Raw genomic sequence first — 24,336 nt, 5'->3', positions numbered from 1 at the left:
CTGGTTTATTTTGAGGCCTGAGTGACCATGGGGAGTTCACGCACAGCGCTGGAGGAGAAAGCAGGAACAAGGTGTTTACAGAGTTGTTTCCTCCCCTCTTGTGTATGTCACTTGCATTCTTGGCTCCTCTTTGGCTATTTTGTCTGGTATTTTCATAGAACTGGCGAATCCATTCTCTCAAGCAGGTGCTGTGCAAGCTCAGGCCGTGCTACCAAGCCCTTGTCTTAGCAGTGCCGTAGAGCGAGATGTCTGCTGAGGAGCTTGGAGCGTCCTTGGCCGCCACAGAGAAGCCATTCCTCACCTGCAGCTCAGCCTCTGACCCTCAGTGCCGACCTTCAACAGGCTTCAGTGCACGGATCCTTGCACGGATCCTTGCCAACGTGTGAGGTCCTCATCTGCAGCTCCCTGCAGAGCTGACTGGCACACTGAAGCCTTTACAGGCACGTGTTTGTCACTTTGGTCCCCGAGTTCAGGCCCTCACAGCAACTTCTTGAAGAAATGCTGCTGCCGCGGCCTCTGAGGGCTCTGGTACAGCACCGAGAGATCTTGGCATGCAAATATCAGTGCTTGTAGCAAGGCCTAGAGGCATTCAGCAGCGCTGCCCAGGGAGTTATTGTCCTTAGCTGAACGCCACGGCAAAGGCTGTGTCATCGGAGTTGCCGTGCGGGGGGCTCGGCTCCGCTTTCCGGTTCCACAGCAGAGATAAGAGCCCAGCGTGGCGGGGAAGGGAGGGACCTGCCTCGCGCAGCAGAGGCCGCTCCGGCTGATTCAGAGCTGGGATGGGGGGCCTCAAAGGAAGCTGCAGTCAGGTCTCAGCAGGAAGGAAAATGACCACATGGAACGGTGGTTAATGCAAGGGGGAGGGAGACAAAGAGAGAATGCTTCGTCCTGATGGATTTACCTCCGTGGTGCTCCAGGCCTGGGCAGGGGGATATCAGAAGCGACATGCAGGCTGTGAAACGTATCCCAGGTGGCTTTTCGCACATCTTTTCTTTTATAATTTTAATCCAACATAATTGCATGATTTACTGTAGGCCTATAAATGCTCAGATCGCTTGAACGCTGTGCCTGAGCTTGCACTACAAAGACAGCCACATGGAGGAGCCTGGCTGCAGTTCAGTTATTTAACAGCAATCAAAAAGCTCCTTCTAGCTCATGGCAGTAATCCTTTGCTTGGTGCCTGTGCTGACTGTGTCAGTGCAGATGCTCTCTACATGCTCTCTGTCCAGTTACCACAGCTACACCAGGGCTTTTTTCATGTTTTCTTTTGATAAAGGTGATTAGAGAGAAAAGCAGCAGCAGGCCGTTACCACAGACTGATCCAATGGCCTGAGTAAGGGATACGAATTCTTCCAGAAAGCCCACAGGAGAGAACCAGAAGATTTTATCCAGGTTCTAACCATTTTAGTTGTACTGGAGACACTACAGCTGGCATGTACGTATCTAACCTACCTATAAACCTACTGGCTTACCTACTGGTCTTAGTCTCGTGTCGGTGAGGGTCTGATTTCAGCCTGCCTGGCAAGCTGTGTAAGTACTCAGGAGTGGTAATGAGCCCCGGAGCACTTTTACCTTTCCAAGTCACTTGGATAATCAAACAGGGTTATTACTGTACTGCCTGGCTTTCTTTTACACCAGTATTAATCCAGTGTCTCATCTTCTGGGAAGTGGAAGGACCTTTATAGAGCAGGACGTAGTGGGGAGTTGAGGTGAGTCTCCTTGATCCATCCCAGCAGCCTTGTGGTGTTAGTCCTTCTTTCGGCCCGATCTCAGAATATAAATGAGCTTACAGCTTACATCCGGAGCAAAGCAGCAGTGCGAGGCACGTGCTCGGGCCCTCCGTGACAGGTGTCCGTGCTATCGCTGGCTCAGCAGCTGTTGACACAGGAACCGCTGGCCTCCCGGAACGCAGGAAGCGAGGACTTCCAGCTCCCCTCTGCCAGGTGCTCTCACGTGGCAAAAAAAAAAACCAAACCCTAGGGACGTACCTGACTGGGGATGACCTGCGTTTGTTGCAGCAGACACAGCGTGTGGGTGACATGTGAATGCAGCTGCGAGAGGTGAGCCTGGGGATAAAGGATGGTGGTGGGTTTTGTTTGCTTCCAGGCTGGTAAAGCAACTTTGTGGCCTCCCAGATCAGGACCAGATTAGGTCTTTGAGTGTCTGTGTTGAGATTCCTGGTTACAAGAAGTTAAGAACTAGATTCCCCCCTGGAATGCTTGGTCACAGGTGGCTGAGACTGGATTCAAATCAGCATTTGGATCTGCGACAGCGGTGGAGCTAGGACACCAAAGGGTCTGGATGTCTTAGGACACTGTCAAACTCTATGATAGGTTTTTATTTTGAATGATTTTGGCCAAATCACTTTATTTTGCTGGATCCTTCTATGAAAAGGAGAAAAGGAGAAAATTATGTCATAAACCTTTGGACCGTTTAGGCCAAAGCTGTGCTGTGTGACAGCTTTGTCATGTGGCTGCTGTAAAGCACATGGGCACGCAGGTCCATGACCTGCTGCAGCTCAGTGCTGAATTTTTTCCTTTCCGAGGACTCGTTACCTTTGGTACCTGCTGCCCCGCAACTGGAAACCCATTTCCTGCCCTTTCATCCTCTGCCTTTCTGATCTCTGCGCGTCAGCTAGCTGCTGGGGATTTTATCTATTTCTGTTTTCTTGTCTCATGCGGCTTTTGTCTTCACGCTTCCACTTCCTGAGCGTGCAGCTGGCCGAGTGTTAATCAACAAGGTCACATTTTGGTGGGCCTTGTTTTCATGGGGGTGGGGAAAGGACGGCTGCTCCGGGGGAGGTACGGATTTTCCAAGGCAGGAAGGAAAGATGAAGGCAGAAAGAGAGCCTTAGAGACCAGGTTTGTTTGGACAAAGGAAGAGAAGAGGCTAGGGTTGGAGACTGGATTTGGGACTGCACTCCCACCTGCTCCAGGAGTGGGGAACTGTGCTGCTGCTTTAGTTAAGACATCACCTCTGTGTGTCCCAACTTTTCCCCTATGTCTCTTTGCCAGTGCCTCATCAGGAGGTCGTGAGGATTAAATTAATGCCAATGCTCGTTATCCTCTGAAATACTGGAGTCGGGTGGCCCGGGCAGCAGCAGACAGGTACAAAACCCAGCGCACTTCCGTCAGTTCCTGCAGCGCGCTGAAAGCAGCACTGCTACCTGCTCCAGGAGCTCAGCTTTCACAGGGGAGCCTCATCGCAAAGGCTTTAGGGCCTGAGGAAACTGGAAAACCAGAGTAGTTTTATCTGAGCCACCTCCATGCTGCTTTGAGCCAAAAAGAAGAGGAAACCACCGGAAAAGGGGCCAGGGGGAGCCGCCTTCATTCATTCGGAGCCCCGCGGCGCAGCCCCTGCTTGGCGGGACAGCTCGCGCCGTGGCCCCGCCCGCGCGGGCCCCGCCCATCTAAGCCCCGCCCACTTCGCCCCGCCCACTTCACGGGCGTTCCCTCCCCTCTGCGCGGGCCGCAACGCCGGGAGGGGGGGGCGGTGCCGCGCGTGACGCCACTCCCGTCCGGGCCAATGGCGACGCCGCGCGGCGCGCGTGGGCGGGGCCAGCAGTGGCGGGCGGTGATGTCAGGGCGCGCCGCGGCGCGGGAGCGGAGCGGAGCCGGTGGCGGGTGCGGAGCGGGCACCGGGGGGCATCGGGCGGGTTGGTGGATGAGGCACGGGGCAGTCCTGGGCCGGAGGGCTGCGGGCTGGGTTGGGCAGCGCTCCCCGGGGCCGCCGCCGCCGCCGCGCCGGGCCGCCGCCGGTGCTTCCCGGTTGCGGTAAACCGGGGGCTGGTGGAGGCTTACCGCTGCCCGGCGGTGCTCGGGACTCTGCCGGGGCTGCGGCAGCCAAGCGGGGCGGGGAGCTCCGGGCCGTGCCCGTTGTCCCTACGGGGGCTGCGGCGCACCGCTCCCGCAGCACGGCCCCCCCTCCACGCCGCCGGTGCCTGCCGGGGATACGAGAGGAGGCCCGGGCAGCGGCTGCCGACGTGTCGTGCGTTGAAGGGGAATGTTTCGGGATGAACGGGGCGCTGTGCTGAGAGCCGCAGAGCCCAGCAGAGCGGTTTTTTTTTGTCTCCCTGTGTTTCAGGTGAAAGACGGGCCTCTGGAGGGGGATGTTAGGTCTGAGGCTGTCCCGGTGCCAGCTCCTGCCCCGCAGCCTGCTCAGCGCAGCAAGTAACCTTAACTGGGAGCTGGCTGTTACTTTAAATAAGAGCTCTTCTGGCCTCGCGCTGTAAGGTGAGAAATCCTTCTGGAAGAGGAGGACGGCTGTGACACTTGGAGCTTGCTAGCTTTGCTGGCTGTTCTGGCAGAGAGCGCAGAGCAGGCTGAAACGGAGCAAAAGCCCACAGAAGCCTCCAGACTCAAGTTCTGCAGAGGAAAAGTGCTACCAGAGAAGCTAACGGAGCCCTGGTAGCAAGAAGAGCTTTTCTGGATTGGGGGAACTTCACCTCTGAAAGCCAGTCCCTCTTGTATCTGCCCTCTGGTTCCTTTAAGCTTCCCTTTTCTTCAGCGGTCTTTATTTCATCTGGTTTTCTCTCTGCCTTGTGTGCCCCATCACAGCAGTCTGTTGGAGGAAGACCAGGAGAAAGATGTGCTAAAGGGTCGTACATCAAGGAAGAAAGCCTCGGATCCCATCTCGGTGGCTGCTGTACCGCAGAGTGCTGGAGGGAAGGAGACCTGGAGTGAGTTGTAGCTCACAGCTCCTCCTGTGCTCTCTGCTAGCTCAGTTGTTGCTGTCCCCCGTTCCTGGACTCTGCTTGATGGGGATCTCTGCTGCGGGAGCAGTCTCTGCACTCAAAGGCAGGCGAGCAGGGATAGGAGAAGTGGCCTCTAGATGCTGGAAGGGCCATTTGTGTAAGGCCCTGGCCGAAGATCTCTCCTGGAACAGCTGCTGGCTGTAGGCCCACCAAGCCGAGGGTCAGGAGAGCCTCTCTGCAGCATGTCTTCCAAGCCGGAGCAGAAGGAGACCCACCAGGCCAACGGGGCTGTGCTCCCCACGGTGCCCATGAACTGCCTTGCCAGTCCAGACCGGGGGCAGCTGGTGGAGCCCTCGGATTTCCTGGGACCTGACGGTGTTGGGGTAGAAGTGGTGGTGCTGGAGTCCCGCGCCAACGCTAAAGGGGTGCGAGAAGAAGACGCCCTGCTGGAAAACGGCAGCCAGAGCAACGAAAGCGATGACACCAGCACGGACAGAGGTCCTGAGCCAGCCTCACCGCTCAAAGAGACCTCATTTTCCATCGGGCTGCAAGTCCTCTTCCCGTTCCTCCTGGCAGGCTTTGGGACAGTTGCTGCTGGAATGGTGCTGGACATCGTGCAGGTAGGACTGGTACCTCCCCGGTACGATGTTGGGCTCTGAGTCCCATCTCTGTAGACCACAGCTTGCTCCCATCCAGGGGATACCCAAATGCCAAGGCTAATTTGGCAGCTACAAGGGGAAGCAGTGTGTTTCCTTGCAGGCTGGTTGGGGTAGGGGAGGGACCTTGGTGGTGTCTGGAGCAAGGGGAGGAGGGGCTGCGGGGACCCCTGCACCTCTGCTGCCCTGCTCCAGCTCGGAGGAGGTCACAGATGTGCAGCCAGAGCACCTGCCTGGAACTGAGACTGCTCCACGCATTGCTGCTGGGAATGAAGCGGTCATCGTCCCCTGACGGTGCCCGTAAGCGTCCCATTCTTGGTCCCTAGTTCTGAATGTCCCCTTACCACCCGCAATGTTTGCTGTACTGTTCCAGCACGCTATGCTCCCGCCAGCCAGGGCAACGATTCCCCTGTTGCAGTGTGCAGGGCGCTGCGTGGTGCCCTGCAGGTTGGAAGCTAGCTGAGCAGCCCCTGCTCTGCCTCCTCGTGGGCTCGAAGCAGCCAGGAGCAGGTGGGCCGAACAGGATTATTTATTCTTCCTGAGAGCCACGTGGAGCTGATCTTTGGGAAAGGCCAGCCAGGGAACTCGCTGTTACCTCTGGGTGAAAACTGTTGTGTTATCAGGCAGATCTCTCTTAGGTCTTTTGAGGTGGGTGGCACTATGGGAACCACACAGCTGGCGTAGTTTTCATGTGGGAAACATGACTTAGCAGACTGTGGCTCCTGTGCTGTCTCTAGTAGTGGTTTCCCAAGCAGGTGTCTCTGGCAGCTCTTAACCCTTTCTGCTTTGCCCCGAAGGGCAGGCAGTGCAGAGCTCCTTGTCTTGAGGCCCAGCCAAAGCAGTGAGTAAGGCACAGAACTCGATCATCCGAGCAGTGTGGCTTTCTGGAACCGTTTGGATGGAGGCAGACATGTTGGAGCTGTCATCAGCCAAAAACGCTCTGCTTGCTGCTCCCCCGTTCACCTCCGTGCCGTAAAGAAGCCGTTGCAGTGAGGCTCTAACATCAGCCACTCGCCTGTGCTGCTGGCAGTGTTATTTCCAGCCGAGCTGTGCCCGTGGGGCTCTGGGCATTTACCTGTAAGTGTGGGTGGTCAGGCAGACGTCTCTGTTCCTTTATTGCCCCGATGGTGCTTCCTTGCGTGCCTTTGCACGTTGGTCATCCTTCTGGTTTCTCTATTGAGAGAGTTGTGAGGTTTGAGCTGTGACTCAAAACAGGAAGGGCTGGCTGCGCTAAATTAACCCAGGAGAGAGACAGATTTACTGGAATAACTTTCTTAAAGGCGTTTCAAACGTGTTTCCCTCTGCAAGCTCCCTGTAAACTCATGTGTGGCTCTTCTGGTGGTCTGTACCCGGCCTGAAGTGTGTCCCGGAGAAGGAACAGCCCTCCTGGCTGGGGAGGAGAGGGGCAGGGGTGGCGTACTGCTGTGTTCTCTCGCCTTTTATTTATGGCCATTAGAAATAAAGCTTCATAATTCCTCTGTTCCACAGCAGCTCAGCATGCAGCTATGCAGCGTGTCCTGCCAACTCCTTTAACTCCCTTTAGCCTTGGGATTAAATGAGGCATCTAAATGCCATAGGGGGGAACAGGGGGAAGGGAAGCGTGTGGTCTCGGCTTGCCTGCCTGCAGAGTTTGGGGAGCTGCTCTTGGTAACGGGCTCCCCAGAGGCTCAGAGCCTTGGGTGAAAGGAGGGAGGCATGGGGAGCAAGGAGCTGGGGCAGAGAGGAGTCCCACTGCTTTGGATGTAGCCATGGACTGTGATGGATTGAGAGCTCCATACCCTTAATTTCCTCTGCTTTAGACAACCAGACTAATCAGCCAGCTGTAATTAGTCTCCCCAGTGTGAAAATTGGCCTTTGGCCATGCTGAGCCATTAACGTGTCCCGGGGAATTTGCCTCTGCTCCCTCTGGGACTGGAGACCTCCGGACTCGGTGACATCCAAGCGTGCCACCTGCTTGGTGTACAGCAGAGCGCTGCTGGCACGCTCCCCTCTCCCAGCAGGGCCCTGGTGGTTGTTTTCCAGACTCTCCTGCTCCCTGGAGATGCTTTGGGTGGTATCGAACGTGGAGGAGGGGGTCTGCTCGCTTCCCCTGCCTGGCCACCTCTGGCGTTAGCATCCCCTTGGGACCAGCAGGGGATGCTGACTGTGGGCTCCCGGCCCCTTCCTCCTTTGCCCAGGTGTGGCTTCCCATCCTCCCTGCCTCCATCGCTGTCCTCCCAGCCAGGAGGCTGCTTCCTCAGACCTGTGGCAGCATGGTCCAACCCCACTGAACGCTGTGGTCGAGCTGCCCTGGTGCCAAGCCTGGAGGAGCCTTACGGGGTTTCTCGCCGGCCTCTTCTGGCCTCTACTGCTTCCTCCCAGGGCGCACGGGGCTCTGGCTCTCCTGCTCGCCTCTTTGGGGTGCGATGGCTTTCTGAGCGATTGCAGGAGAGAAACGCAGCGTGCGGCGCGGCCACGGCAGCGATTGCTCTAACCTGCTGCTTCCTCGGCACTTCCTTCCCCTCTGAGCTGTCGTGAATCACCATCCTGCTGCCAGCCGCCGTGAGCCTTAACCCCGCGCGCAGGGGCTGAACGTGGCGGGGGCCGAGAAGCAGCTGTTGCCCTGGAAGTATCAGACACCTGCAGGTGCGAAGCCTCTGAAACGCAGCGAGCCTGGAGGAAACGGCAAAACACCAGCTGGGGCTTGATGGCTCTTCCAGAACCTGTGACAAGCCAAGGTCTGGCCTCAGCTCTGCACGGGAGAGACCGAGCCCGGTGGCTCCGGTGCTGGGAGACGCGTGCCGGGGCACCACCGGCTGAGCAGGCGGAGGTGCAGAGAGTTCACCTCGGCGCTTGCAGTCTCTGCTCCCTCTGCGTGGGGGACAGGAGGTGACAGTGGATGTGAAGTGCCTCTTCCTGCTGACAACCAGCCGTTCCCCTTCGTGTGGGCAGTTGTGGGGGATCCTGCGGGCTGCTACCCTCCCTCCTCGCCCCTGAGGACAGCTTTCTGTGCTCCTCAGAGAGGGCTGCTTACAGGGGAGGAAGGGCTTTTAGCAGCTCAACGTCCCAAACTCAATCCGATATTTCCCATTCTCTTTCCTGTTTTTGTCTTCCCCCTGCGCTCTGGTTCTCCCCTTGGAGCCACATCCGTGGGCACACATTTCTGCGGGGAGCTTTGTGCTCGGCAGGAGCCCTCTGAGCTGCACCAAGTGCCCGCAGACCAGCGTTGTATAACGTCCGATATTAAGAAAGTTGGCAGGAGCCCACAGGTCCTGCTCTTTGCGGCGAGCGAGCTGCTGATGTCTGCAGAAATCTTCTTGTTTTCCCTCCCCGAAGATGGCTTCTTTTTTTTCCCTTTCTGCAGGAACACCCCTGTCTTGCCTGCTCCAGCAGGCTCCGGTTACGGCAGCTTCTGGCAGCAGCTTGCAGCTCGGCCTCCTGGAAAGGTCAGCGCACAACGCCCGTGTTGGGACGAGGGGCAGGAGGGCTGCGGGCACGTGCTGGCTCTCTCCTGGGCCTGCCTCTGGGATATCTCTGCAGGAAGAAGGAGCCAGGAAGCTTTTGCACGGTGCTTCCAGGCTGCGGTCGGGCTGCTGACAGTGTTCCTTTCACGCCGTGGCTCTGGTGACACCCAGCTCGTCCCACTGGGAAGCGGGAGCGTGGTGCCCGCTGATTGTTTCAGAGATACTGCGAAGGGAAGTTGTAGCGAAGGATTCACCGGGACGAGCAGCAAAATAATTGTAGTGCCTGCCAGCCTGCCTAAAAATAGAGCCTGAGAGCAGAGCTCGGCTGTTCCTAGGTGTGACCTTAAAGGAAGCGCAGCCTGACGTGCTGCCGCCTCGAAGGAAATATTTCAGACTGGTTTTCCTCCTGCCTCTCCTACCCTGCTCAGCACCAGATGGTGAAATGAAACGTCTCTGCACTGTCAGCTCAGGGAGCTGTGCTGAGCCGCAGCCTTTCGGAGCACCTCTGGCTGTAGTGAGGTCTCGCATGCTCAAGCTCCCTGTGCGAGGTGTTTGGGGCAGGGGCTGCGGGGTTTTCTTAGGCTCTGCCCATCACAGCAGCTGGGCAGGATTCCTCGGGGCAGGAAGGGATGAGTCTGGAGCCCGGGTGTCTTCAGCAGCTGTGTTCTTGGGCAGTGAGAGGCTCGTTGGTGTGCCTGAAACAGCTGAGCAGCTTTCATCTGTGCACCTGGGGGCCGGGGAGCGTTGTTAGCTTGGCTTACAGGCTGTCAGAAGCATTACAGGGATTCTTCTTAAGTGCAGTTTTTTAGGAAAATGGTCCCAGTTCAACCCTCTCAAGCACTTCCCTGCCTCCTGTGATCGTGCTTCTCTCTGAAATGATTCTCCCCCTGAGTGCAGCTTGGACGTGGTGTTACAAAAGCCCTGGCAGGAAACTGGGATTTGTTGGCTCTTGCTGTCCCGGTGCCGAAGGCAAGCATCACAAAGGGTGGAAAAATAAACAAAAATACGCAAGGTCCTTCCCCACGGGAAGGCATTAGTCATCAGGTAGTGACCTTTACTTGCTGGAAGGTGCTGGCTGCTCGTGCTCCTCGCCCGGCCAGCATCTCGCATCCTTTTGGCCGGTTGGCGCGGCCGAGGGGAGCGCTGCGGGGACGGAGCCGGCCGCAGGTACCGTCAGCAGGAAGGAAGCAGCCAGAGCCACGACTGCCAACGTGCTCAGCGCCGCCGCCAGCTCCCCAGTGCCTTCCAGCAGCGCTCGGTTTCCTTTAAGGAGCGTGCCAGGCAGGCAGTGTGGGAAGCGGGAGCTATTTTGGACGCGGTGCCTTCTCGCAAAACACGCATGAAAGTCAGGCTCTGGGGCTCGTGCAGCCTGCGTTTTTTTTTTTTCCCTGATATGGTTGTGAGGTTTTTGGGGTGGTTTTGTGTTTTCCGGGAAGCCAGCTGCCCCCCTGTGGAATTGCTCACCCTACACTTACTCTGTTTTTTCCTAAATAACCACGGCTGCCTTGATCCTAGAGGCAGGGTGGGCAGCAAGGACCGAGTGGTGCACGTGCAGGGTGAGGGAAGCGGGGACAGAGCCCTGGGGGCTGCTTCGTGGTGCTGGCAGCATCAGGGAGCAGCGGTGCCGTGCTCTGCGAGGTATCCGTAAGATGCACATGTGGGGAAAGACTCTGGGCTGAGACTGACCAAACTTCAGTGCTTGGTTCTGCCAAAAGCTGCGTGTGTTGGGCAAAGTCTGCTTGTTGCTCCCTGGTTTGGCCCCTGCGTACGTAAGCGTTTTGTCAGCGGGGAAGCTTCAGAGGATTTTTAACTGAAGGTTGCAGGCTGAGATCCTGTTTTTAAGCTCAGCAGGAACATGTGTTTGCTACTACACAAATGTCAGGAACAGTAACATTGCCGGGAGGCGTGATGCCGGAGCTGGAAGAGGAACTGAGCTCTCTGCTCAGGGCAGGCAGCGCCGGAGCACGAAGGCAGCGGAGCAGGTGACAACCAACCAAGAGCAGAGGTTTCGAACAGCTGTGATTGTTTTGTTGTCTGTTTTTTAATCTTGCAGCACTGGGATGTCTTCAAATACGTGACAGAGGTGTTTATCTTGGTGCCTGCGCTGCTGGGCCTGAAGGGGAACCTGGAGATGACTCTGGCATCTCGCCTGTCCACAGCTGTGAGTACCAGGGGAGGGAGGCAGCTGGGTGGGCAGACAGAAGTCTCTCTGCGTGGGTCTCTGAAGGGAGCGACCACCTAAAGAGGCTGGAGTTTACCTTCCTAGCCAGGTGTTCCCATCCTATTTGATCAGATTTAAAGGCTCGGTAGTCCTTAAGCTTTGCTGACAGGTCGCTTCCTCGTCAGGGCTGCTCGTGAGCCTGGAGGCACGGTGCGGGGGAAGGCTTTGGCAGTTTAGGATCTGGGTGCTTGGCTCCGCTGCTGTTCACAAGGAAGCTGGGTGCAGGCGTGTGCCCAGAGCACACTGAGCAGGCCAGAACACGCCAGGTTCAGCAGGGCTGGCAGATAAGAGACCTGGGGAGAGCTGTACGGTCAAGGCTGAAATGGAGGGGACCTTGCAGGGACAGCAGGTGGATGGACAGCCTCTCCAAGATGATGGAGAGGCATGGCGGGGCGTTTCTCTTGCTGGAATTCAGTCCGATTCCTGTGAAACAGTGGGCTCCCTGTGAGAAACGGGGACAAGCTCTCTTAGCTCCTCAGAGTCCTGTGGTAGTAAATGAATTGCTTTGTGTTTAGCTGCTTCTGTAACGCAGCAGCTCCTCCGAAGCTGAGCGGCGCTGGAGGGAGGCTGACATCCTCTCCCAACAGGCACGATAACGCTCCTGCCTTCTTTCTGTAGAGCATCTTCTACTTGAACACGACAGCCTGATGTTTCTGTGCTTCCCGTGGTGAGAGTACAGCTTTGTATCTTCCATCTGTGAGGTGTTAGCTACCTGCTGCCAAGCTTTGAGCTCTGCTGGCTCTCTGGTGTGTGTTGCTGGAAGAGAGAGCCCTTGCAGCAAGCAGCCCTTGGCATTGCAGAGGAGCTGGCCTGCCTTAGCCTGAGAAAGCTGCTCAGGGAGCATTCCCCAAGGAACAGGGCTAGAGAACTGTCTGGATGGATGATAGCAGCAAGCAGAGAGCTGCCTCTTAGCATGCTCACTTCTTCTCAGCCTTCCCCTTCTGGTTGCTGCAGGAGAAAGCACAGAAGTGTCAGGCAGGTTTCTGTACATTCATTGTTCTGGATCCTCTCTTCCGTCCATCCTGAGCAGTGGCGTGATGCCAGCTGTGACCCTCTGCTCTCCAGCAGCTGCCCACTCATTGAACCAGTGGCAGTGGGCGTTGTGTTCTGGTCAGCACTGGTTACGGCACTGGAATACTCTGCCCTCCCAGCTCCGTGTGGGGTTGTCCCTGCAGTCCTTGAAGGCAAAGAGCACTTCCCTGGAAATGCTTGGCCTGGCCCCAGCATCCCCAGCCCCTGCCTGCTGACTTGTGCTGTGGGGACCACCTGGAAGCCAGCCCTTGGTCTCTGAAGGTGCTGAGCTGCCTGGGAGGCTCTGGCTGCTCCCTCTTGGCACTGGTCTCCTCTCTCCAGGTGCTGCCGGGCAGCACAAAGCTGCTGTGCCCCTGTGCCAGGGCTTGCAGCAACGGAGGCTGAGCACTGCAGCTTGTGGCAGGCTGAGCTTTGTTTGCCCCTTCGTTCTGGGAAACAAATCCCTTTGTTTTAGTTGGTCCCTGTTGTTCAGATCATGTCAGGATCCTCGCTGACCCAGACACAGGCTGTTCTCCCTGGCCTTGGCTTGGCTTTGGCCAGCTTTCTGAGCACGGGCTTATCAGGGTGAGTGCCCAGCTCTCCTGGGACAGCAGTGCTCCTGTGGCCATGGCTTTCTCCGTCTTCTTCCCATATGGGGCTGGCACAGAAGAACTCTGGGGCAGCTCTGCAGGGCAGTGAGCCTATCCTGGCTGCACAGCAAGTCAGAGGAATACAAATTTTTCCCCATCTGCTCTGGTGACTGCAGCAGGGTCACCAGGAAACTGGCACAGAGTGGACCCAGCTCACCTGCCTGCCCAGGCTTCGTACGCTGCTTTCCTTGGCCCCAGCAGGAAAGAAGACTTTGCCTCTGTATCGATCTCCTAGCCTCACATGCTACCTCCTTGTATGTGTGGGCAGTGGATAGGGCAATCTCTCTGGTTTTCCTTTTTTTCCTTGCCTTGTTCTTGCCTTGGCGTAGGGGATCCACGTGCAGGTGTGGGGAGCAGGCTCTCCTGAGCAGCACTTCACGATGTCCTTCTCGTGCTCTTGCTGCAGAAAAGCATCTGGAAGGGTTTCTCAGATGGTGGGTTTCCAATTAGTGCTGCATTAAGGCACCTCAGAAGTTCCTCTCACAGTTCAGAAGCAAAAGTCTCCCATTAGTTAGAGGATTAAGATCCTGTTGCCACTGACTACGGCTAGGCTATGTTAATCCCACCCTAATTGCCGTGTGGCAGGAATGCTAAGGTCAGGCTTCACACGGAGCTCAAATTCCTTGCTGGATGTACTCAGTGCTACTCTACAGTCAACTTCTTGTTTTTTTTTTTTTTCTTGTTCCTTCTTTCCCTCCACTAAACTGAGCAGGACCCACCCAGAGCTGGGTGCATCTCAGTGCCGGTAAGCGTGGCTCGGCAGCTCTCTCAGGTGCACGTGTGGCAAGGATAGCGCGAGGACTGGCTGATCACAGGCTGCTTTTTTTGCAGAGAGCACAAAAGAAAGCAGAGGCAGGAATTGCTGCTCTGACACTTAGCAGTTTGGCACTGTCAGCCAGTGACTCTGTCGTGCAAATGCCGCTTGAGATTTCTTGGGCCTCTCCCTTCTGATTTCATAGTGACAAACTCGTTTCCTCTTCTTGTTCATCAGCTTCTTCTGCAAGATTGGATACAAGTCTGTACTCTGCCTATTCTTTCCAGCTTCTATAAGGACCTAGGAGGTGCTGGGGAGAACAGAACTCCTGTGTTCTGCAGTGACAAGTAGCCTGCAGTGATCCTGCTGGGTTGGTGGTTGTTTTTTGTTTTGTTGTGGGTTTTTTTTTTTTGGATCGTAGGCCAAGAAATTAAAGCGACTTTCCGTCTGTTCTGGTTACTCTGATTAGCATCTCCTGTAGTGATGCCAGGTGACCCATATGCCATGGCTGCTTCCTGCTACTCAGTAGGTCTCCACGTGGCATTAGCCTTGTTTACTCAACTTTTATCCCCAACAGGAGATCCTGCTGCCAGCTCCCTCTGCCCACGTGATGCTCTTCTGGCCTTGCTCTGTACGGGAGCTGGGGGCACTCAGATAGCTGACCTGGGAGTCGCTGCACCCCAGGCTCCCTCCTGGCTGGCTGACCCGAGGGGCACCATGACCCAGCTGGGCCTGAGCCAGGCTTGGCTTGATCACCCCCAAAGTGAATTCAGTGGGTAAATAAGCAGCAGTGCGTGTTCCTGCAGGAGGGCAAAGTGTATCGTGTTGCTTTTGCAAGATTTTCATCAGAAGCTCTATTGAATTCTCCTGAATTGCTCTCCCGTAAGAGGTGAGGATTTGAGGTCACTGTTCTCACCTGCTCCTGGCACAAACCTCTGTAGACAGAAGGCAGGAATCAGACCGTTAACAAGTGCAGAATTCCATCAGTCTTTTAAGTCTTTAATGATGTCGTGATGTCTTCTTGCAGGCTAATATTGGCCAGATGGATACACCCAAAGAGCTCTGGAAGATGATAACAGGGAACATGGCGCTGATACAGGTAAAGGAATGTGAAAGGAGAAGTGGGAATATTGGCAGTTGGTGTGAGCACAACTAGGACAAGTGTCAGAAGGCTTAAACGCCTCTTCTTCGGTATTGACTGTCAATATTGCATGTCTAGTGGGGAGGCAAATGGCACCTTCATGTCCCACAGTCACCCAACCGTGGCAGTTTGCCCTGAGGGTGAAACTTGGCATTTCCCTGCTGAGTGCTAATCTACCTAAGATGTGCTAATCTACCCAGAGTGGTGCTCCTCTTTGTCCACCCCAGGACCATGTTTCCCACTAATTGCCGTGGTGACTGTCTAGCTTTTATTTTCAGGTTCAGGCTACCGTGGTCGGCTTCCTGGCCTCAATCGCAGCGGTGATATTTGGATGGATCCCAGATGGGCACTTCAGCCTTGACCATGCTGTGCTGCTTTGTGCCAGCAGCGTGGCTACTGCTTTCATTGCTTCTCTTGTTCTGGGTAAGAGACAGATCCTGTACACCCTCCCCGCACCTCTTCCTCGAATGCTGAGTTCTCCTTTACCATCATCCTGTTTTCTTCCTCTTTTTTACTTACAGGCATGATCATGATTGGGGTCATCATTGGATCCAGGAAGATGGGGATCAATCCTGATAATGTAGCCACACCAATTGCTGCCAGCCTAGGGGATCTCATCACCCTAGCTCTGCTTTCAGGAATCAGCTGGGGCTTGTACAAAGAGCTGGGTGAGGAGCAACAAAAGGCTTTTGTGTCTCCCTGGTCCTTCCATGTGCTGCAGCATCTCCCTTGCGATTCACCCTGTTCCTTTACCCTTACTGTTCTCGGGGTGTGTAGGATGCCTGGCCAGGAAGCTATCCCAGTTAGTGAAACCTAGTCAGAACTGATAAGGGGAGAACCTTCCTACGTCTTGTAGCTGCAGACAGTCTTGGCAGTGACTTGCATACATCCTCCTTACCAGGTAACGTGTTAAGGGAGAGGTTGCCTCCTTCCAAGCACCAGGGGCTTGATCATGGCTGAAGTAGTGGGGGAAGGCAGCTCTGGATGTGATCTTTTGTACTGTCAGCACCAGCTGGGGGTCCTCAGAGCAGAGCTGCAGCTGCACGCTCTAGACTTCCTCCTCCCTCCCCTCCACCTTCCTTCCCTGGCGGCTGGGATGCAGAGGATGTGACTCAGCCAGGTTCAGTCAAAGGTGAAGCAATGCTGGGAGGTCTTGCTCGGGCATGGGAAGTGGGAATGAGCAATTAGGAAACCAAAGAGCGCTCGCTCGAAGCTGTTGATAAAGCCCCTGAGGGTGCATCAGAAGAAGGAAATGCCCAGGGCGTGTGGAACCGAGGCCGGCCTGGTCTAGTTTGTGTGTGTTGGGCTCTGTAGGTGACAACAGTCTGCAGGCAGGGCCAACAAGCTCAGCTGAATTTGTGGAGGAACATGTCCTTGATCTGCTGCCTCTGCTTATTTCCCCCTCAGAGAGCAAGGCATACGTGAATCCTCTGGTGTGCGCCTTCTTCATAGCTCTGCTGCCCATCTGGATCATCATTGCCAAGAAGAACGCAGCGACACGGGAGGTGCTGTACTCCGGCTGGGAGCCTGTCATTATCGCAATGGCAATTAGCAGGTACAGGGGTATGGAAGAGTTCTTCTCCCCAAATGTAGACAGCGTGCCCTTTCCCCCAGCCCTTTCAGCCTGTCTGGCCTTGATAGATTCCAAAAGAAAAGAGAGAGAACCAAACCTCTCCTACTTCTCCAGTTCAGTCTGCCAGGAAACAAAATGACCTCCACATCTTGTGTTTTCCAAAGACACTGGGAGCTAGGCCCAGAGGCACAGGAGCAATTAAGCACCTGACTGCTGGAAACCAAGGCCTTAGCCATGTGCCTGCTGCTCACAGGGGGACTGGCATGGCCACAGAGTAGACACAGATTCTGTTTAGCAGTCCCCCTCACAAGAGCCCTATTTGCCCTTTAAAAAGCAGGTTTGCTTCTGATTAATGTACAGTAGTAAACTGTATGTTGGGGGATTTAGTCTTTCTTTGCAGCAATGAGAAAAGATTCTTCTAAAACTCTTGCTAGAAAATATTGGGGTCGAAAACCATGTGCAACAAGCACAGCTAGGTGCATGTGAGGTGGGTGCATCGCCCTTGGGTGCACAAACTGCAGCAGAGAGACCCTGCAGTGCTTTGTGAGTTACCTGGTGAGCCTTCAGCACTGACCTCTTCGATCTTCCCTTTGCAGTGTTGGCGGTTTAATCTTGGACAGAACGGTCTCAGATCCAAACTTTGCTGGGATGGCTGTCTTCACACCGGTTATTAATGGTGAGTTCCTTTCCACTCTGGTGCTGCAGCTTTTGGAGATCTTGGCAAACAGTGAGTTTGGCCTCTGAGCCTTGTTTCAGGCAGCTTAGAGACGCGTTCTCCTGGATCACCAGCGAGATACGGTGATTAGACCCAAGCTTTACAGCAGCACGGCTCCCCCTGGTGCCGGCCTTTCTTCAGAGGGGTAATTGGCCTGGGAAGGATTACCTAAAAGATAAGCTTTCTAGATCTGGGGCCCAACGAGAACTGTCTTCATTTCTTGGTTCCTCCTGGCTGATGGAAGACCCCTGTTCCAGTATATGTGCCTTGTGGTCACCTTGTGACATGAAGACTTGGCTTTGCAATTCAGAGTCAGGAAATCTAGTTTATTCTGGTATGATCTCCTCTCTGCCTAATGAACCAAGTGAACTCCATTGTGTGATAGTTTTCAGCCTTGCAATAAATGGCGTTGGTCCTGCAGCAGTGCATCTTGTGCTAGGGGGTTCCAGTTCCATTACAGCTCACACAAAAAAAAGTAGCTTTAAACTTCCCCTGTCTGTTTTGGTGGCTGACTTGTCTTTTTTTTTTCTTTGTTTCGTGTATTTCTTTCAATAAAAGCTGCAGTAATAGAATTGCATGTACTTTTCTAGGGGGCCTAAGGGGAAGCTGTAGAACAGTGTGCTTTGTCTCAGCTCTTTACATCCTGCAAAAGTGGAATTTGGGTCAAAAATAGACTGTCTTGTGTTATTTCAGCACCTGGCAATTCCCAGTGTGCTGGCTATTGAAAATGACTTCCAAGGGTGTTTGAGATCTGATCTTGTTTTTCTCTCCTTACCTGCAGGTGTGGGTGGCAACCTGGTGGCAGTGCAGGCTAGTCGCATCTCCACTTACCTGCACATGAGTGGGATGCCTGGAGAGAGCCCCGAAACAGCCCCTCGCAAGTGTCCCAGCCCTTGCAGCACTTTCTTCAGCTCAGGTATTCAAGTTGAGGCTTGACATATATTGAGTTCTGCCCGCAGCAGTTGCTGCAAATGGCTGGCTGAACTCGTCTGTGACAGTCACTGCAGCACTGGTACGGGAAATGGTGGCTGAAATCTGCTCAGAGGCAGCTGTCAGCTCGTGGATGTGGCTGGTCTTCTGGCCTGGCCTGCCCTCTAGAGACAGTTGGACCTTCAGCAAAGCTGCTATGTGCGAGGACGTAGCCCTGCTGGATTACGAAAACATGGTGCAGAAGTCCTATGCCCTGACTGCTTAATGCTGTAAATCCCCCACCCACTAAATCTTTTCCAGATGTCTAGGACACTAAAACCTGCCTTGAGGCTGCTGGAGCGTTGCAGCTCTGCTGGGCCTGTGGAGCTGCAGTTACAGAACTTCCCACTTGCGAAGGCTTCTTCAGAGCTCCGTTAGTTGGAGCGGTTGTGTAGCAGAGAAAAGCCCAGGCTTGCATGGGCAGAGCTGGTTACTCTCTGGAATCCCTGGGGAGGCTTGGTACCCTGTAGCTTGGGCCCCAGCCTTCTGGTAGAGAGCTGTTCCTGCAAAGGGAGCTGCGTGGTGCTCTGTTCACGTGTACCAGTTGTAACCTACTGGGTCTGGGGAGCAGAAGGGGGAAAAAGGTCTCCAAAGTTACAGTCATCGGTCAGAAAACTCATCACCAGACAAGGTGCAGACAGAGCTCTGAGGAAATTCAACGTTTGCATTAAATCCTTGGCAGCTCTGTCTGAGATGGGACATGAGTCCTTCAGGCAGCTGAGGTCTGAGAACAGCTTTTGCTCTGGGGGCAGAGTTAAGCTCTCCTACCGAGCTTGGCACAAAAAGTCCTCGGGCATTCTGACAGTTCGGTCATCGCTCAGGGTGCTGTTTTCCAGCCTAAATCTGGACTGCAAGGATGAGTCCAGTGCACTGGTGTCTGCTTTAGATTACAGCACAGTTGTGCTGCCTTCTCCCATGGAGCCCAGGTAGGCTGCAGAGGTGCAGTGTGTTCCAGCCACTTTTAATCCTGAACTCCACCTTTGTTTCCTGACAGATGTGAATTCCCGCTCTGCCCGTGTGCTCTTTCTCCTGGTAGTGCCTGGACACTTGGTTTTTCTGTACACCATCAGCTCCATGCAGGGAGGACACACTACGCTCACCCTGATTTTCATAGTCTTCTACATGACAGCTGCACTTCTCCAGGTAAGCCGAAGCCCCTCTGGTTCTGTAACTGCTGAGGCTGGAAGGGGACGCTGCCCTGCCATCTTCAGTGGGAAGCTGTTCAGCCAGCTAGGTTGTAGTGTGTGCTGCTGTGCTCTCAGCAGCGTATTTATCTCTAGGTAACAGGTCCATGTACTGGAGAGAGCTATGCCAAGAATACTGTTTGTCAAATGAGCTGGTATCGAGCTAAATAAATCCTTCTTTGTTGATACCTGTACACACAATTTTTCCTTCCTCCCATTCTTGGCAAGTTTTGAATCTCTCTTTTGTCTTTCTTTTCATTTTTAAGTCCTCTTGACAACACAAGGGTTGACCTCTTCTGTGTTAATCTGTCCTATAAGGTGCTTTAGCAATTTGTAAACTGCTGGTGAAGAAAACAGGACGTCGAGTTTGCAGGAGCCCTGCACCTCGTGGCTTTGCCTGCCTCCCTGTGCAGGGGAGAGACCTGGCAGCTCTGCTGGCACCGGGCTCCCGGCCCCTCGCAGAAGCCGTGTGAGCCCGTAGCAGTGGCTGTTTTGGGGGACGTGCACAGAGCAGGGTGCTCCCGCTGCAGAAACACAGCAGCCGTTTGCATGTGTTGGAGGGAAGGAAGAGGTGGCCTGGTTGGGGAGTTTCCTGCAAAGCCCAGCTCTGCTCCCCCTGCTTGCCCCCTCTGCTTGTGGAAGCTGTGCCTGGTTTCAGTGTTCCCTTAAATCAACCCAGGCCAGCTTGAGGAAGTGAGTCAGAGCATCCATCAGAGGCAAGAGCGGAGTGCTGTCATCCAGGAGGCTAAATTTAGGTTGTGAACTCCTGCTGGGTGCTTGGGCACTCGGAGGGGGCTTCCGCCTGCAGCCGCTCTGCAAAGCCGCTGCGGTGAGCAGCCTGCGGGCTGGGGGGCACCAGGGCTGCAGGGGGGCCACAGTGCTGGCTGCTGGGTCCTGAGCTCTGCCATGTCCCAGCCCTGAAACCACCAGAGGCAGTAGCTGAAGGCCTGCAGCCGATGCTTGTCCCAGACCTAAGGCTTGAGAAGATCTAGTATGTATTTCTTTTAGTGTCTTCTAGACACAGGTACAGATCTTCTCGCTGCGTTGAAGTAGGTAGAACATTGCACTCTGGTGGTTTCTGCTGCTGGGAAGTTGCTCTTTTATTCCTGGAATTCAGATACTGCTGTCCTTTCCCAAGAGAAGGTGTGCTTTTGAGTCCCCTCTTTTTGCCCCATATCTCTTTGTGCTTTTTCTGGTTAGATCTGAAAACTGAGATGCAAAATGTAGACTTGCTGGTGTTTGGGTGCCAGAGTCCTTCTAAGCTTAAATTTGGTGGTGACATATGAAGCTAAGAAGAATGGGATAGAGGCTGTTAAAGAGGCAGAGAATTTGCCCAGGACCCATTTAGGTTCACCAAAATCCTTTTCGTGCCATATTCCTGTTGCTTTGGGGATGCAGACTGCATCGAGTGGCATCGAGTGCCTGGGCTGCAGCGCTCAGCAAGGTGCTTGGACGTGCCACCAGCTCCACTCCTGGGGCTGAGGGCTGGCCTGCCCAGCTGGAATGGCCCCAGTCGGAGCTCTGTGGAGGCTGGGACTGCAGGGTCGGGGTTTGTGGCTGACGTGGCTCTTTTCCTCCTGCCTCCCAGGTCCTCATTCTTCTGTATATCGCCGACTGGATGGTGCACTGGATGTGGGGCAGGGACCTTGATCCTGACAACTTCTCCATCCCCTACTTGACAGCGCTGGGGGACCTGATCGGAACAGGTCTCCTTGCTCTCAGCTTTCACATCCTCTGGCTCATCGGTGACCGGGACTCCGATGTGGGAGACTAGCTCTCCCTGCCGCCCCTCCCCATCTCACAGCTCGCCTCCTCCACTGATTTTGTTGTTTCTTTTCCTCCACCTTCCTTTCCTTGACTCCCTACCCCCCGTCTCTCTCGAGACTTCATCTTTGATACTGGATTCTCATTATTTTCAATGGGAATTTTATGTGGTTTATATTTCAAGCCAAGTTTGTACAGAAAATAAATCTAGTTTTAGGAGGGACAAAAAAAAGTGTAATGAGACAATCACCAAGTGCAATTTCACAGCAGTTGTCTGAAGCGATGTTACAGTGAAGATACTGACCCGTCAGATCACACGTGTAGGAAGCCCGCCCTGCCCATGTCACTAGAGGTGAAGGGTTGCTTTTTTCGCTTCAGAAGCGTCTCAAATGCTGGAGGTAAGGTTCAGACTTATTTTACTGAGCAGGCACCTTCTAGCAGAGTACACCTTGTGGACGAGGGCATGGAGTTACCTCCTTTCCTCTCTACCCTGTCACCTTCCTACCTTCCTGTTTGCTTCCCGAATCCCCCTCCTCTGCCTGGCCTCCAAAGCACACAAGGCACTGGTTAAGGGATTAGTGAAGGTAGTGAGGAGGCATCCTCCGTGCCAAAATGCCTGTTCCTGTGTGCCCCCAAGGAAAGCGAGCGACTGCAGAGCCCTGAGATCTGGCTGTGAGCAGGCTGCTCGCTGCTGACAGATTTAAGCTCCCTTTGCCAGCCATCTGGCAGCATCTGCATCTCGGAGACTGCAAACTGCTCGTGCACCAAGCTTCAGCTCCTGCTGCATGCAAACCGATGTGCTCTGCGCTTTGCCCGAAGATGCTGTGAGCTCTCCCATCCATCTTCCTCCCCTTCCACCTGCCAGTGCTCTGCGGGAAGATCTGTTGGAACCGTGGTGGGTGCAAGCCTCTCCTCTGTGCTGGTATGGGCACTGCGATATTCTTCTGGCAGTCTGCACAGTTCAGTTGACTTTTTTTTTTTTGGGTGGATGGAAAAATAAATCCTATTTTGTGCATTAAGGCTTTCTTTCAGCTGCTGCATGCTGCTGACGGGCCCATTGCAGCTGGGAAGAAGCCACTCAGTACCTTTCCTTGCTGAGCCTGAGGCATTTCAGACTTGGGAGCACGTGAGCACTGGCCGAGCACTGCGAGTGCAGGGTTCCCTGCTTGGATTTCCCACCTACTTTTTGTGCTCTTCTGCTGGGTGATGGCTGAGGCACCTTCTGTTGCTCTGCTTGTGCAGCCTGGAAGGACTCTCGTGCAGTAGTGTGTGAAAACGTGTTCTGGCTGTGTGACTAAGGTATTTGTAAATGATCCTCCTGAATGCTGTTGGCACTCGGTGCTTTTTACTTTTCCCATTTGAATATAAATCAATTCAGTAAACTGAGCGCAGTTTGATGTAAGCGGGTCTTACTGACTTGGAAACTTCACTCAGTTACACCGAGTTTAACTGATGTGCTGAAGCAGACAGTGCTATTAAACAGCCTCTAATGCATGAACATAAATTGAATGCATAAGTGTGCACGGGAGCAAGCTCTTAACATCTGTCAAGGATGGGGAAAATACAGTATCCATTGGAACTTAACTTCAGTGCTGTGGTACCCAAAGCTTGGGGAGCTGCCATCATCCCCTCAAACTCTAGGGAGATGCCTGCAGCATTCAGCATAGCAGCACGTTGCATTCCAATCCTGAAATAACAGCAAAGCTCTCATTTTAGTTAGCTCTGAAGGCCTGGAGCACTGCAGTCCTGCTCTGGGCACTGCCTGTCCTGGGTATTTGCAGGCCCAGAGCATAACCTGAAAGCTGTTGAATTTGTGCTTCCCCGTAAGCTGCTGCTTCTCTTCTTTTGTGCTTAAGCGTGCTCCTCACAGCAGAACACAGCTGTCCTTGCTTGGCTTAATTTCCTCCATTTGGTTAATTTCTGCATTTCTCATACAGGCCTTGTTGAAACCAACCCTTGTCTTCTCCTTCTGGTTTTCCATCCCAGCCATGCTGGGCATCTCCTGGAAAATGGTGCAATGTGGTGCTGGGGATGCTGAGCTTCATCCAAACTAAGGCTGGGTTGGAAGATTTGTTTGTTACTGTGGACAGCACAGGATCTAGCTGAGCTTTACAGCTCCCTGCCCAAGTGCAGACCACTTTTCTTTCTAGATAAGGAACAGTGCAGTAACAACACATCCCAGCCCAGAGCCATGCTTGCAGAGTTGGTCCTTCCTCTGGAGACAAGCATGCTGGAAAGGGAGCTCAGGATTAGTGAGTGGGAAGCCAGTGCTGGAAAGCCCCAGAAGCAGACATATCTAAACCAAACACAGCCGGGCTCTTGTGCACTCTAGAAATTGCTGAGGGACCACTCGTTGTAGAAGAATCCTTTCGTGCTTCAGTGTGAGCAGAGTTCTCCCTTCTCTACTGCCTTAGCTGTTTGCAGTGGTCAGCAGGCAGAGAGCCGGTCCATGTCCTGTCAGGCTGCCCATTCTCAGACCCTAAGAGCAGACAATAGATTTTTGGAAGATTAGAAGGATTCCCCTGTCTACCTTGCTGATGTAAGGCTTGCTTTCCCCTTCTCCATCTTTGCAGCATATTGCTTGTGGCAGTGGCTCTGAACCTTGTACTCTTCACCCTAGTGACTTGGCTTCTCACAGGTCTAATTTGGCCATGGCTCTGTTAAAAAACAAACAGGAAAAACACCAAACAACCAAAATCTCACACCCACGTACAGAGGTCTCAGCCCAGGGACTTCTGGAGTATCCTCTGCTGCTCACCTGATTTCTCTGCCTAATGTTGAGGAATAGATATGAGATTTCCTTCCATTATCATGTAAGCTTTTATATATATATATAATATATGAAACTCTACCGGTCTTTTGTGTGTCACATCGCTATTTAGTTCCCCAAGAAAGGATTTGTGCCCGAGGAAAATTCTACTGCTTGTAGTCTCCTGTAAAATGCAGAGACCTGGAGGTGATGAAGAGCTGCCGTGCTGCTGGGATTGGTGGTGCCTGTAAAATTCAATAAGGTGGGATGAACAGATCAGGGAAGAATCTAACTTAAAATTTCAGAATATTGATGGACAAAAACTTTTCCCACCAGTTGCACTCAAATGCATGCCTACTCTACAGCTGACTGCAAATGAAAAATCCTGGTTTACTCTTTTTATTAAAGGAAAAAGACTGTCTTAATTATTTATAGTTCCTATAACTGAATTGACAGATGTCAACTTAACTGATAAATTATATTTCGTTAAATAAAGATGACATTTATTTATGTGCACTGTGGTGTCTTTCCTGAAGCCTCTTTACAAGGTTAAAAGTTTCTCTTGTGTTTTGCAGCTTGTTCTAGCTTATAGGGAGGCCTTGTGGTAGGCGGTGCAGTGAGAGTTAAGAAAATAAAACGAATTGTTGTGCGTTAGGCAAAACACCATTAGTCAAAGTGACAGGTTAGCGGGCGCCTGCCTTGCCTGTGGTGGGGTCCAGGCAGCTGCGTGCAAGCTCCTGGTAGAAACGGCGGCTGTTTGCTCTTCAGCCTCTCGCTGCGTACAAAAACCCTTCCCTGGCTCCCCGGGCTCGG

General features: G+C 53.8%; 1 protein-coding gene across 2 annotated transcripts; it reads left to right on the top strand.

The window, feature by feature from the left end:
* Nucleotides 1–3,579: 3,579 nt before the first annotated feature.
* Nucleotides 3,580–24,039, top strand: SLC41A1 (solute carrier family 41 member 1). 2 transcript variants are annotated; one of them, XM_035347014.1, is made up of 11 exons: nt 3,580–3,623; nt 4,084–5,313; nt 10,846–10,953; nt 14,456–14,527; nt 14,848–14,992; nt 15,091–15,237; nt 15,977–16,124; nt 16,739–16,818; nt 17,639–17,773; nt 18,821–18,969; nt 20,599–24,039. In XM_035347014.1, the coding sequence occupies exons 2-11, from the start codon at nt 4,936–4,938 to the stop codon at nt 20,782–20,784; spliced, it is 1,548 nt and encodes a 515-aa protein (XP_035202905.1). In that variant the 5' UTR covers nt 3,580–3,623; nt 4,084–4,935; the 3' UTR covers nt 20,785–24,039. The 2 variants fall into 2 exon arrangements, with proteins under 2 accessions (XP_035202905.1, XP_035202906.1); XM_035347015.1 differs by lacking the exons at nt 3,580–3,623; nt 4,084–5,313 and adding an exon at nt 5,876–5,997.
* The last annotated feature ends 297 nt before the right edge of the window (nt 24,040–24,336 follow it).

This window comes from Oxyura jamaicensis, chromosome 26, assembly GCF_011077185.1.
Source record: "Oxyura jamaicensis isolate SHBP4307 breed ruddy duck chromosome 26, BPBGC_Ojam_1.0, whole genome shotgun sequence".
In the NCBI taxonomy this organism is placed as follows: domain Eukaryota; kingdom Metazoa; phylum Chordata; class Aves; order Anseriformes; family Anatidae; genus Oxyura; species Oxyura jamaicensis.
This window is presented reverse-complemented; position numbering and strand designations above follow the sequence as displayed.